Source organism: Staurois parvus, unplaced genomic scaffold, assembly GCF_062004578.1.
Source record: "Staurois parvus isolate SC_StPar_1 unplaced genomic scaffold, SC_StPar_1.0 ptg000986l, whole genome shotgun sequence".
NCBI classification, from domain to species: Eukaryota; Metazoa; Chordata; class Amphibia; order Anura; family Ranidae; genus Staurois; species Staurois parvus.
Window position 1 is genome coordinate 49,100 of NW_028318782.1, and position 14,692 is coordinate 63,791.

At 47.3% G+C, this 14,692-nt stretch overlaps 1 protein-coding gene across 3 annotated transcripts in view; it reads left to right on the forward strand.

Annotated features, from left to right (window-relative positions):
- Positions 1 to 14,692, forward strand: part of LOC149441419 (semaphorin-3B-like) — a 63,057-nt gene that overhangs the window by 39,015 nt on the left and 9,350 nt on the right. For all 3 annotated transcript variants that reach the window (XM_089657361.1, XM_089657362.1, XM_089657363.1), the window contains exons 8-15: positions 2,269 to 2,411; positions 4,627 to 4,744; positions 8,073 to 8,142; positions 8,748 to 8,892; positions 12,383 to 12,602; positions 12,691 to 12,782; positions 14,412 to 14,453; positions 14,530 to 14,687. In XM_089657361.1, the coding sequence (XP_089513487.1) occupies positions 2,269 to 2,411; positions 4,627 to 4,744; positions 8,073 to 8,142; positions 8,748 to 8,892; positions 12,383 to 12,602; positions 12,691 to 12,782; positions 14,412 to 14,453; positions 14,530 to 14,687 (988 nt within the window). The remainder of the gene's footprint in view (positions 1 to 2,268; positions 2,412 to 4,626; positions 4,745 to 8,072; positions 8,143 to 8,747; positions 8,893 to 12,382; positions 12,603 to 12,690; positions 12,783 to 14,411; positions 14,454 to 14,529; positions 14,688 to 14,692) is intronic.

The window sequence follows — 14,692 nt, forward strand, 5'->3', positions numbered from 1 at the left end:
AGTGTCCTTGACAACCAGTGATTGGCTGGTTGTTAGGGACACTGGCAGGTGTCGGCTCCCTAACAACCAGCTATTCACTGGTCGTTAAGGACGCTGGCGGGTGCTGGCTCCCTAACAACCAGCTATTCACTGATCGTTAAGGACGCTAGTGGGTGTTGCCATGGCACTATATGATGGCGCTATATAAGTACCTCTAATAATAATAATATACCAGAGGCCAATGGGGAAGCAGACAATCATTGCAGTAGTTGACGCCACTACAGTGATAGCTGGATCCTGCATAAGCAGCTTCCCCTCTGCACACCAAGCACAGTACGTCACTCATTTGGCACTACCGCCATTCACAGAATGCCTGGTGGGTTTTTTAGGTGTACACTAGGGTTTCTCTGATTGGATGATTGGATGAGGTGGAGACTGTGACATCACCACCCCACCTCGTCCAATCAGAGAATGGCTTGTATTCATTGTATTTAAAAAAAAATTACGTGCTCTATGAACGGTGGTGGTACCGAATGAATGCCTGCCCCTCACCCCCCCCCCCCATGGTCAGTGTGCAGAGGGAATGCTGCTTGCATAGAACCTAAGCAGGAAGATATCGACTATCAATGTAGTAGCGCTGACTACTACTGTGATTGTCAGCTTCCCCGGCAGTTCTGAAATATGCATCGTACATCGTGCCAAGCTGGACCAATGTGAGTATGCAGCGAAGATACCTAGTTCAGCTTTAAAGGGCTGACACTGGCCGGGGGCGCTGGAATACTGGAGAGGCGGCTGTGATACTGGCAGCTGGCACTGATCATGGCGGTAGAGGCGGCTCCGCGCCGCCATGGACTGGCAATGATCGCAGACACCTTATTTGCCCTCGTGGGAGATATCTGGGGAGCGGCCGTCTGCTGTCTGGAGATGAGTGATTGATGCTTTCTAATAGTTGGCCATTAACTCCAGGGCAGCTATAAATAGTCGCATGTATTAGAAAGGTCGCAGACTGTAGAATAATTGGGACAAAGGAAAACGCAACAGCGGGCAGCCAATCATAATTCATCTTTCATTGCCCACCCCCCCACCCGGGAATGATACACGCCGTCTGATTCCTGGCGGCAAAAACTCTTCAGCCCGGATTCCGTTTACCATTACAAATCTTTCCTAAATCTGTACAAAGTCCAATGTGACCGGAGGGGCCCCTGCGATCTCCCTGACCACATGTTGATCGGCAGAATCCGTCAGCAGACACTATGGGGGATATTTACTGAAACTGGAAAGCGCCAATCGTTGGATGCGACTTGTCATGTGACTTGAACAGTTAAATCGCACGGTAAGTTGCATCGTTACAAATCTTTTCTAAATCTGTACAAAGTCCAATGTGACCGGAGGGGCCCCTGTGATCTCCCTGGCCACATGATGATCGGCAGAACCCATCAGCAGACACTACAGGGCGGTTTTTGCTGAAAGTGGAGAGCGCCAATCATTGGATGCGACTTGTCATGCGACTTGATCAAATTGCATGGCAAGTTGCATTCAGTGATTGGCAGTGGTACCATTCTAATCGGTGCACTGCACTACTTTTTGCGGATTTCGGGTGTGACTTGCATAGACATCTGTGCATGAAGTCGCACAGATGTCCACAAATTGCACCCGCAACTGGCAAAAGTAGTGCAGTGCACTGATTAGAATGGTTCCATTGCCAATCATTGGATGCGATTTATCATGTGACTTGAACAGGCAAATCGCACAGCAAGTTGCATCGTTACAAATCTTTACTAAATCTGTACAAAGTCCATTGTGACCGGAGGGGCCCCTGTGATCTCTTTGACCACATGATGATTGGCAGAACCCATCAGAAGACACTACGGGGGGGGCGGGATTTGCTGAAACTGTAGAACGCCAATCATTGGATGCGACTTGTCATGTGACTTGAACGATTAAATCGCCTGGCAATCTGCATTGTTACAAATCTTTCCTAAATCTGTACAAAGTCCAATGTGACCGGAGGGGCCCCTGTGACCTCTCTGACCACATGATGATCGGCAGAATCCATCAGCAGACACTATGGGGGGGATTTGCTGAAACTGTAGAACGCCAATCATTGGATGCGACTTGTCATGTGACTTGAACGGTCAAATCACATGGCAAGTTGCATCAGTGTGAATAAGGGCTGAAACCTGGAATCTGATTGGCTCCCATGCACAGCTGTACCAGATTCCACCACCGGATATGGAATTGTTACCGCAGAGTAAAGTTTGAGAATATTTTTCGTATTTTGTGTCTCAGAGCCGAAGTTCGTGAAAGTTTTCTGGATCCCGGAAAGTGAGAACCAAGACGACGATAAAATCTACTTCTTCTTCCGGGAGACGCCCGTCGAGGGGCTCGGAGGCGTCAAACAGTCGTACGCCCGGATCGGGCAGATTTGTCGGGTAATTGGACCGAGATATTGGCACTGACAGTATTAAACCCAAATGCGTTGATTTTACTGCAGCTTACCAGTTCTCAGATGCGGTGACTGCCTTGGTTTTCTTTTTTAGGTTTTCTTTTCCTTTATTTTCACCCGGTGATCTGGCCTGTCAGGCTGTTTTTCAAAAGAACAAGCTCTCTTGCAGTTACAGGGATGAGACAAACCATTTACCACTGGCGGGGGTGCTGACAAGGATCAGCGTGTATTAATGTACATAAAACCTTTATCCCAGAAGGAACAAAACTGTTACTGTAAATGATTATAAGTATTAGACCAATTTGTTAGTGTATTTAAATCTGCTAGTCCATCTACCACTCCCCTCACCCCAGACTGACAATGCAGCTCTCCCATTGTGCTTCCTGTGCTCCTTCATCCAGAGTGGGGGCGCTCTAATACAGAAGGAGAGTTACTGGCCAGATCACCAGGTGAAAACAGACAGTGAAAAAGTCTAAGGGCCGATTCACACTCCATGCGTTTCAGTTCCTTTTTTCCTGCATCCAAAACGCACAGAAATTAAGTGATATGGTTGTCAGTGTCGTAGTTCACATCAGCGCTTGCAGTTCCAGTGCGCTTTGGTTGCAGAAAAAAAAGTTTTTTTCTGCACAGAACTGTACTGGAACGCAGTAAAACACATCAAAAACGCACCGGAATGCACTGGAACGCACATGTCCCTAATTGAGGGGGAAAAGTGAACTAGAATCCATAAAAAATGTACTGGAACACGTCAAAAACGCATCAGAAGTAGGTTATATGGTGGTCAATGTTATAGTTAGCATCAGCGCTTGCAGTTTCGGTGCGTTCCGGATGCAGAAAAAAAAAGTAGAGCAGGCTGCATATTTTCTGCACAGAACTGTACTGGAACGTGGTAAAATGCATCAAAAACGCACCACAAATGCACTGGAATGCACATGTCCCTATTTAAATTGAGGGGGAAAAGCGAACTAAAATCCATAAAAAATGCACTGGAACGCGTCAAAAACGCATCAAAAGTAGGTTATATGGTGGTCAATGTCATAGTTTGCATCAGCGCTTGCAGTGTCGGTGCGTTCCGGATGCAGAAAAAAAAGTAGAACGGGCTGCATTTTTTCTGCACAGAACTGTACTGGAACGCGATAAAATGCACAAAAAATGCACCGGAATGCACATGTCCCAATTTTAAATTGAGGGGGAAAAATTAACTAGAATCCATAAAAAATGCACTGGAACACGTCAAAAACGCATCAGAAGTAGGTTATATGGTTGTCAGTGTCGCAGTTCACATCAGCGCTCGCAGTTTCGGTGCGTTCTGGATGCAGAAAAAAAAAGTAAAACGGGCTGCCTTTTTTCTGCACAGAGCTGTACTGGAACACAGTAAAACGCATCATAAACGCATCGGAATGCACTGGAAAGCACATGTCCCTATTTAAATTGAGAGGAAAAGATGAACTAGAATCCATAAAAAATGCACTAGAACGCGTCAAAAACACATCAATAATGAATTGGAACACGTCAAAAAAACGCAAAAAAAAGTGCATGCAAAAACGCATCTGTACTGCATTTCTATACTGTGAACTGGTCCCAAGGGTCGGGTCACACTATAGAAACGCAGTCCTGATGCGTTCTGGATGCTTTTCCACATGCACATTTTTGACGCGTTGTGGTGTGTTTGATGCGTTTTTGACGCGTTGTGGTGTGGTTTTTTTTATACATTCCAGTTCGTTTTTTTCCCCTCTCTTTTTGTTCAATGTAAATAGGGACATGTGCATTCCGATGCGTTTTACCGCGTTCCAGTACAGTTCTGTGCAGGAAAAATGCCGCCTGTTCTACTTTTTTTTTCTCCACCTGGAACTGCGAGCGCTGATGTGAACTATGACCCTGACAACCATATCACTGACTTTCTGTGCGTTTTGGATGCAGAAAAAAAAGCAACTGAAACGCATGTCGTGTGAACTGGCCCTAAACAAAAGAAGAAAACGAATGCAGCCGCCACATGTAATGATTGGTAAGCTGCAATATGTAGGAGATTTTTGGGGTTCAATGATGACCACAGCAGAAGGAATGCTGGTTCGGGGTTAGTAGCTATTAGTAATAATATCGATGTTGCAGGATAATATTCGATTGGTCGATTCTCCCCGATCTCGTCATGCTCGGCTCTCGGTTGGCCTTTGTATAATGGAGACATTCTCTCTCCTCTGCAGAATGATGTGGGAGGTCAGCGCAGTTTAGTCAATAAATGGACAACATTCCTGAAGGCGCGACTTGTCTGCAGCATGCCGGGAACCGACGGAGGAGGGGACACTTATTTTGATGAGCTTCGTAAGTATTGACACCGACCTAGAGAAATGAGTGCCTGAATACGGAGAGGATAGAGCGGATCCCTCCTGAATACGGAGAGGTATAGAGCGGATCCCTCCTGAATACGGAGAGGTATAGAGCGGATCCCTCCTGAATACGGAGAGGTATAGAGCGGATCCCTCCTGAATACGGAGAGGTATAGAGCGGATCCCTCCTGAATACGGAGAGGTATAGAGCGGATCCCTCCTGAATACGGAGAGGTATAGAGCGGATCCCTCCTGAATACGGAGAGGTATAGAGCGGATCCCCCCTGAATACGGAGAGGTATAGAGCGGATCCCTCCTGAATACGGAGAGGTATAGAGCGGATCTGTCCTGAATACGGAGAGGTATAGAGCGGATCCCTCCTGAATACGGAGAGGTATAGAGCAGATCCCTCCTTAATACGGAGAGGTATAGAGCGGATCCCTCCTGAATACGGAGAGATAGAGCGGATCCGTCCTGAATATAGAGAGATAAAGAGCGGATCCGTCCTGAATATAGAGAGATAAAGAGCGGATCCCTCCTGAATATAGAGAGATGTAGAGCGGATCCCTCTTGAATATGGAGAGATATAGAGCGGATCCCTCCTAAATATGGAGAGATATAGAGCGGATCCCTCCTGAATATAGAGAGATGTAGAGCGGATCCCTCTTGAATATGGAGAGATATAGAGCGGATCCCTCCTAAATATGGAGAGATATAGAGCGGATCCCTCCTGAATATAGAGAGATATAGAGCGGATCCCTCCTAAATATGGAGAGATATAGAGCGGATCCCTCCTGAATATAGAGAGATGTAGAGCGGATCCCTCCTGAATATAGAGAGATGTAGAGCGGATCCCTCCTGAATATAGAGAGATGTAGAGCGGATCCCTCCTGAATATAGAGAGATGTAGAGCGGATCCCTCCTAAATATGGAGAGATGTAGAGCGGATCCCTCCTGAATATAGAGAGATATAGAGCGGATCCCTCCTGAATATAGAGAGATATAGAGCGGATCCCTCCTGAATATAGAGAGATATAGATCTATACGGCTGTTAGTACAGAAGATTCTGAGTTGGATTTGGGATATGAGATGATAGGATCACTGTTGGGTTTTAGTGAAGAAAGCCTACAGGGGCCCCAAAGGCCCTTCACCAGAGTTCTCTTTCAATGACACCATCTTGCTGCAGGGCAGACGACTCGGTGACACCTGTGAGCTGATGAAAAGCACAAGACATCTGGACGCAGCTGTGCTGGATCATGGCTCTGTGCCAGTAATGTGCTCAGGAGTCTTCCGTCACATCTGGGATCAGGTGGAGATCAAACAGATTTCTGCTCTTTTATTTCATTCTATTTTTAAGCCAAAAGTTAACAGAAAATGTCAGAGAATCGCTGAGACACAAAAACCTGCTACAGCTTTCCTGCAGAGCTTGTCTGACCTGAAAATAACTCTCTCCTCTCCGCTCTCTCTCGCCTCTCCGCTCTCTCTCTCCTCTCCGCTCTCTCTCGCCTCTCCGCTCTCTCTCTCCTCTCCGCTCTCTCTCTCCTCCTCTCTCTCTCTCCTCTCCGCTCTCTCTCTCCTCTCCACTCTCTCTCTCTCTCTCTCCTCTGCGCTCTCTCTCTCCGCTCTCTCTCCTCTCCGCTCTCTCTCTCCTCTCCGCTCTCTCTCTCTCCTCTGCGCTCTCTCTCTCCTCTGCGCTCTCTCTCTCTCTCCGCTCTCTCTCCTCTCCGCTCTCTCTCTCTCCTCTCTCTCTCTCTCCTCCCTCTCTCCTCTCCTCTCTCTCCCTCCCTCTCCTCTATTCTGCTTTCTTCTCTTCTCATTTCCTCTCTATCCACGTCTCTCTTCTTTCCTCCTCTTCTTCTTCTTCTTTCCTCCTCTTCTTCTTCTTCTTACTCTTCTCTTCACTTTCTTTTCCTCTCTCTTCTCTTCTCCTTTCTCTCTTTTCCTCTATCCTTTTCTCCCTTTCCCTTCTCTCCTCTTCTTCTCTTCTCTTTCCTCCCTCTCCTCTCACTTCTCTTTTCTCTCTCTCTTCCCCTGTCTCCTTTTCCTTTTCCCTTCTCTGGTCTCCTTTTCCTTTTCCCTTCTCTGTTCTCCTCTCTCTTTTCCTCTCTCTCTCCTCGTTTTCTTCTCTTGCTTCTCTTTTCTCTTTCTTCTCTTCTCTCTTTTCCTTTTCCCTCTTCTCTTCTTTTTCTTTATGTCCTCTTCTCCTCTCTCTCTCCTCTTCTTATTCTCTCTCCTTTTCCTCTCTCTCTTCTCTTTTCCTCCATCCTCTTTTCTCTCTTTTTCTCTCTCTCCTCTCACTTCTTTTCTCTCTCTCCTCTCCTGTCTGTTTTCCTTTTCTCTTCTCTTTTTCTCTCTCTCTTCTCCTGTCTCTTTTCCTTTTCTCTTCTCTGTTCTCCTCTCTCTCTCCTCGTTTTCTGCTCTCACTTCTCTTATCTCTTTTCCTCTCTCCGCTCTCTTTTCCCTCTTCTCTTCTTTCTCTTTTCCTTTCTGTCATTTTCTCCTCTCTCTCCTCTTTTCTCTCTTTTCCTCTCTATCCTTTTCTCTCTTTCCCCTCTCTCCTCTTCTTATTCTCTTTTTCCTCTCTCCTCTTACTTCTCTTTTCTCTCTCCTCTCCTGTCTGTTTCCCTCTCTCTTCTCCTCTTTCTCTTCTTCTTCTCCTCCTCTCTCTCTTCGTTTTTCTTCTCTCACTTCCCTTTTCTCTGTCTTCTCATCTCTCTTTTGCTCACTCTCCTCTCCTCTCTCTTTCCCTCTTCTCTTCTCTCTTCTCCTTTCTGAACTCTTCTCTCTCTCTCTCTCTCTCTTTTCTTTCTTTCTTCTCTCTCTCTCTCCCTCCCTTTCCTCTCTTCTGCTTTCTTCTCATTTCCTCTCTATCCACTTTTCTCTCTTTTTCCTCCTCTTCTTCTTATTCCTCTCTTTTCCTCTCTCTCTTCTCTTTTCCTCTATCCTTTTCTTTCTTTCCCCTCTCTCCTCTTATTTTCTTCTCTTTTCCTCTGTTCCTCTCTCTCCTCTCACTTCTCTTTTCTCTCTCTTCTCCTGTCTCTTTTCCTTCTCTTTTCCTCTCCTCTCTCTCCTCATTTTCTTTTCTCGCTTCTCTTTTCTCTTTCTTCTCTTCTCTCTTTTTCTCACTCTCCTCTCTCTTTTCCTCCTCTTTCTCTTTTCCTTTATGTCCTCTTCTCCTCTCTCTCTCTCTCTCTTCTTCTCACTCTTCTTTTTTTTTTTCCTCCTTCTTTCCCTCTCCATCTTCTTCTCTCCGTCACCCCTTCTTTCTATCTCTTGTCTCCTCTCTTTCCCCTCTTCTCTCTCCTTCTCTTTCCATTCTGTAGGTGATGTTTTCCTGTTGCAGACCAGAGACAGAAGGAATCCTCTCATCTACGCTCTCTTCTCCACCTCCAGGTGAACGATCATTATCTCACTGGCTGGTAACTGTCATCTTACATTTCATTGGGCCGGCCATATACTGTTTGAATTTTGGTCATTTTTTAATAAACTGCCCAAAATGTTCTTAATTAGCGGCCCTGACAGCCTCCTCCAGCCCTATGTACTTCCTATGAAAATTGTCGTCCAAAGTGCAGCTGCATCCAATCAGATGCAGCCACTGTTCCGGCATTCTGTCAGCTGAATAAAAAAAAACAAAAAACGTATGGCCAGCTTTAGTTGCTATTGGCTACTGCACTTTGCACACCATGTTTTGCTTTTTGGGTGTCAAGTGTGCTTTTCCTTTCATTCAATGTCAATGTCTCTTAGATTGTAAGCTCTCAGGATCAGGACCTCCTATCCCTCTTGTATTGAACTGTATTGTTGCTGTGTTGTCTCCCCTTCTATTGTAAAGTGCTGAGCAAACTGTTGGCGCCATAAATCCTGTATAATAATAATAATAATAATAATAATAAAGGAAATGTATGATATGGGAATACTGGAAAATGATACAAAGTTGCTGCATATTGCTCTGAATGTGGAAGTCGCCTAAAACCAATTTATTTTCCACGTTCTTTCCTTAGCTCGGTGTTCCGTGGCTCCGCGATTTGCGTCTACACCATGAATGACGTCCGCAGAGCCTTCCTGGGGCCCTTTGCTCACAAGGAGGGGCCCAACTACCAGTGGGTGTCCTATCAGGGTAGAGTGCCATACCCCCGGCCTGGCATGGTGAGTCATGAGATGCTGGGGGGGTCTGACTTTCCCTTTATTGATAGATTGTAAGCTCTGTTGGGTAAACAATTATTGGATGTGTATTTGGTGATTGGACATCATCGTGTATTATGATAGTGACTTACTGGGGGGTTATTTACTAAAACCAGAGAGTGGAAAACCTGGTGCAGCTCTGCATAGAAACCAATCAGCTTCCAGGTTTTATTGTCAAAGTCTCCATGCACACAGGGACATGTGTAAAGTCACGTTAACCTCCCTAGCGGTCTGATTATGTCAGTATTTCTGTGCTCAAAGCGGTACATTTTTTTGCATGGAAATGTCGTTTTTTTATTGTAGGCTGTAATTTTTAGAAATAACTCCCTGAAATCTGTCCGAACAAGAGTCTAGTAAACATCCCGGGGAGGATAAAATTTGAAACGCGAAATCATAAATTATAATTTAATAAATAATCATAAAAAATAATAATATAATAATAAATTTAATTCAATAATATAATCAAACCAAAAACACTGAAATGTGAAATAGAGCGCCAAGTTCGCACATCGCTGAGCTCAGTCGCAGAATCGTTTTCAGTGTCTGATGAGGAATTTCCCCCACCAATCATTATCACTCAATTCTGCAAGTGGTTCTGATTTACTATCGCTGTTCTCTAGCCGGTCTAAAACCGCTTTTGACCTAAAGGGACGCTTTTTGGACGCCATGGACGTTTCTCAGTTTCCAGGCAGAAAGAACAGTAAAAATGCAGGCAGGGCGCCGGACAAAGCACTCGGGACAAAATGTATGTGAAATGGTTTGATACAGGAATGTTATCCTATGTGATTTTAGTGGATTTAGTGAATGTCACTTTTTGACATTTTTAAATTTGCCGCCAGTTCCGTCCCCCGTACGTCCCGACGTCGCAGGGGACGGAACCCAGAAGACAGATGCCGGCATCGGCCGGAGGAGATGGCCGGGGATGCTGCAGGGGGGACATCGCGGGAGCGCAGGACAAGGTAAGTGAAGAAGAGATCCCGGAGCAACGCTGCAGTGTATTCCCGAGTATACACTCGGGAATACCGCCAGGGGGGTTAAAAACATCAGTTTCTCAGCGTTTTTTACAGTTTTCCCACATTTTGTCGCGTTTGCATTTTTTTGAGGTTTTTTTTTACCAAAAAGAATTTAATTTTTTTTGGTCAAGAAAACATCCAAAAATACTGGTTTACTGTGATTTACCGCGTTTTACCATGTTTTTACAGCTAAAAAAACTCCTCTAGAAATCCACTAGTCCTGGGTTTTTCCAGCCAAAAAATGTTAATGTCCATATACGTTGTGTATGGACACATAGGATAACATGCTGGGGGGTTACTGGCTGTAGAAAAAAAAATGTCAAAAGCCAAAAACAGCCGCTGTAAAAACGTCTCGTGTGCGTGAGGAATTCACACCGATCCGGCTCTGAAATCGTGCGACTTCCAGTGAAGACGTGCAATTTCAAAGTTGGATGTCATTCCGACTTGAGGTGCGACTTGCAAGACATCTACCTAGATATCTATGCACGTCGCACCTGAAGTAGCGCGTGCACTACTTTAGAAATCGGTGCAGCTCCGACCAAGTTGGAATCGCATTGATATTTGTTTCAGGTACTTGTATAGCGCCATCAATTTACGCCGCGCTTTACATATAAATTGTACATTCACATCAGTCCCCGCCCCCGAGGAGCATACAATCTAAGGTCCCTAACTCACATTCATACATACACATACTAGGGACAACTTAGACAGGAGCCAATTCACCAGCATGTCTTTGGAGGGTGGGAGGAAATCGGAAACCCACGCAGGCACAGAGAGAACATGCAAACTCCAGGCAGGTGGTGCCGTGGTTGGGATTCAAACCGACGACCTTAATACTACCGGGTGGAAGTAGTAACCCCTTAGCCACTGTGCTGCTCATATTCTCTCCCCCCCACCCCCCCCCATATGCCACCCTCCATCGTATTCTCTCCCCTCCCCCCCCCCTCCCCAGTGTATTCTAACAGGCACATGGAGAACATGCAAACTCCAGGCAGGTGGTGCTGTGGTTGGGATTCGAACCAATGACCCGAGTACTGCCAGGCGGGAGTGCTAACCATTTAGCCCCTGTACAGCCCATATGACCGCTTTAATTGCAGACAATAGGGTGCAACTTGTCATGCGATTGTGCAACTCGCATGGCTTGGCAAATCGCATAGCAAGCCACACCCGCTGTGACTGGAGTGCAACTGAGCAAGCTGAAGCTAGAAGCTGATTGGCTCCCATGCACAGCTGCACCAGATTCAGTGCTCCAGTTTTAGTAAATCCCCCTACCCCCACTGTGTCCTGAGCTACTTCTCTCTCTCTCCCCCTCCTCCCACTGTGTCCTGAGCTACTTCTCTCTCTCTCCCCCTCCTCCCACTGTGGCCTGAGCTACTTCTGCTCTCTCTCTCCCCCTCCTCCCACTGTGTCCTGAGCTACTACTTCTGCTCTCTCTCTCCCCCTCCTCCCACTGTGTCCTGAGCTACTACTTCTGCTCTCTCTCTCCCCCTCCTCCCACTGTGTCCTGAGCTACTACTTCTGCTCTCTCTCTCCCCCTCCTCCCACTGTGTCCTGAGCTTCTTCTTCTCTCTCTCTCCCCCTCCTCCCACTGTGTCCTGAGCTACTTCTCTCTCTCTCCCCCTCCTCCCACTGTGTCCTGAGCTTCTTCTTCTCTCTCTCTCCCCCTCCTCCCACTGTGTCCTGAGCTACTTCTCTCTCTCTCCCCCTCCTCCCACTGTGTCCTGAGCTACTACTTCTGCTCTCTCTCTCCCCCTCCTCCCACTGTGTCCTGAGCTACTACTTCTCTCTCTCCCCCTCCTCCCACTGTGTCCTGAGCTACTACTTCTCTCTCTCCCCCTCCTCCCACTGTGTCCTGAGCTACTACTTCTCTCTCTCTTCCCCTCCTCCCACTGTGTTCTGAGTTACTTCTTCTCTCTCCCTCCTCTAGTGTCCCAGTAAAACATTTGGAAGTTTTGATTCCACCAAAAGCTGATTGGCTCCCATGCACAGCTGCACCAGATTTAGTGCTCCAGTTTTAGTAAATCCCCCGAGCTACTACTTCTCTCTCTCCCCCTCCTCCCACTGTGTCCTGAGCTACTTCTCTCTCCCCCTCCTCCCACTGTGTCCTGAGCTACTTCTCTCTCCCCCTTCTCCCACTGCGTCCTGAGCTACTTCTTCTCTCTCTCTTCCCCTCCTCCCACTGTGTCCTGAGCTTCTTCTTCTTCTCTCTCTCTCCCCCTCCTCCCACTGTGTCCTGAGCTACCTCTTCTCTCTCTCTCTCTCTCTCTCTCTTCCCCTCCTCCCACTGTGTCCTGAGCTACCTCTTCTCTCTCTCTCTCTCTCTCTCTCTCTCTCTCTCTCTCTCTCTTCCCCTCCTCCCACTGTGTCCTGAGCTACTTCTCTCTCTCTCTTCCCCTCCTCCCACTGTGTTCTGAGCTACTTCTTCTCTTTCCCTCCTCTAGTGTCCCAGTAAAACATTTGGAAGTTTTGATTCCACCAAAAGCTTTCCGGATGACGTCCTGCAGTTTGCCCGCAACCACCCGCTCATGTTCAACCCAGTGGTGCCCGGATCCGGAAGGCCAATCTTCCTCCGCAGTCACAATGGGGTCACCCTAACCCAGCTGACCGTAGACAGGGTGACGGCCGCTGATGGAGAGTATGACGTCATGTTCATTGGAACAGGTACCCCGACTTTACACTGCAGCCAGTCCTTGCATATTGTGTGTGCAATGCTCAGAGGTCCTGATTGCACTCCTTCTGTCCCCCCCAGATGTTGGCTCGGTGCTGAAGGTCATATCGGTGCCCAAACACAGCTGGCATCACCGGGAGGAGCTGGTCCTGGAGGAGCTGCAAGTCTTCAAGGTAACTAAACCCAGATATAGTGAAGGAAATGTGTATTTGCTCCCCGGCTGATGTTGAATGTTCGCCCCTCACAAAGAAATGATCGGTCTAAACATCGAATGTTCGGTGTATTGTAACACTGAGAGACAGAATACAACAACAAATTCAGCAGAAATGCGTCTAACAAATGATGACGGATCTGCATGTTCATGAGGGAAAGAAGGATTTGATCCCCTTCACAAAACATGACTTAGTACTTGGTGGCAAATCCCTTCTTGGCAATCACAGAGGTCAGACGTTTCCTGGAGTTGGCCACCAGGTTCGCACACCTCTCAGGAGGGATTTTGGCCCACTCCTCTTGGCAGATCCTCTCCAAGTCATTAAGGTTTGGTGGCTGACGTTTGGCAACTCGAACTTTCAGCTCCCTCCACAGATTTTCCATCGGATGAAGGTTTGGAGACTGGCTAGGCCACTCCAGGACCTTAATGTGCTTCTTCTTGAGCCGCTCCTTTGTTGCCTTGGCCGTGTGTTTTGGGTCATTGTCATGCTGGAACACCCATCCACCACCCATTTTCAATGCCCTGGCTGAGGGAAGAAGGTTCTCATCCAAGATTTGATGGTACATTGCCCCGTCCATCGTCCCTTTGATGTGGTGCAGTTGTCCTGTCCCCTTAGCAGAAAAACACCCCCAAAGCAGAATGTTTCCTCCACCACGTTTCACAGTTGGGATGGTGTTCTTGGGGTCATAGGCAGCATTCCTCCTCCTCCAAACATGGCGAGTTGAGTTGATGCCAAAGAGCTGGATTTTGGTCTCGTCTGACCACAACACTTCCCACCAGTCCTCCTCGGCATCATTCAGATGTTCAGTGGCAGACTTCAGACGGGCCTGGACATGTGCTTTGTTGAGCAGAGGGACCTTGCGGGCACTGCAGGATTTCAGTCCTTGTCTGCGTAGTGTGTTACCAATTGTTTTCTTGGTGACTGTGGTCCCAGCTGCCTGGAGATCATTTGTTAGACGCATTTCTTTTGAATTTTTTGTTGCTATTCTGTCTCTCAGTGTTACAATACACCAAACATTTGATTTTTAGACCGATCATTTCTTTGTGAGACATTTCGTAGGGGGGAATAAATTTTAGCATGCATTGTAACATGACAACATGGGGGACATTTCAGGGGGGAGGGGGGATACATTGTAACATGACAACATGGGGGACATTTCGGGGGGGGGGAATACATTGTAACATGGGGGACATTTTGAGGGGGAGGGGGAATACATTGTGACATGACAACATGGGGGGCATTTCAGTGGGGGGAGGGGGAATACATGTTACAATGTATTCCCACTGACAACATGAGGGACATTTCATGGGGGGATACATTGTAACATGACAACATGGGGGACATTTCAAGGGGGATGAAGACTTTTTCAAGGCATTGCATGTCCCAATGTCGGTGTCAGTTGGAGGAATGGTGCCCCAAGGGCCAGATAAGGACAATCAAAGGGCCACATCCGGCCCCCGGGCCGCAGTTTGGAGATCACTGGTTTAGAGAATAGTGACATTTTGAGCCAAGAAAGCAGTCCAGTGTTACGTATTGAGTTCGTAGATTTTCTTGTCCTACATGTGATGTTTTTCTTCCTTCCATTCACAGAACGGCTCGGCGATCACCAGCATGCAGCTCTCATCGAAGCGGGTAAGCAGGACAGAGTGTTTGCTGATGTCAATATTGACCGTCTTCCATCTGACGCTTGTGTTTGCTGTCTCCCCAGCAACAACTATACGTGGGCTCGGCGGTCGGCGTTTCCCAGGTGCCTCTGCACCGTTGCGGTATCTACGGGAAGGCCTGCGCAGAGTGCTGCCTGGCTCGGGATCCCTACTGTGCCTGGGATGGGAACAGCTGTACCCGGTACCTACCTAATACAAAGAGGTGAG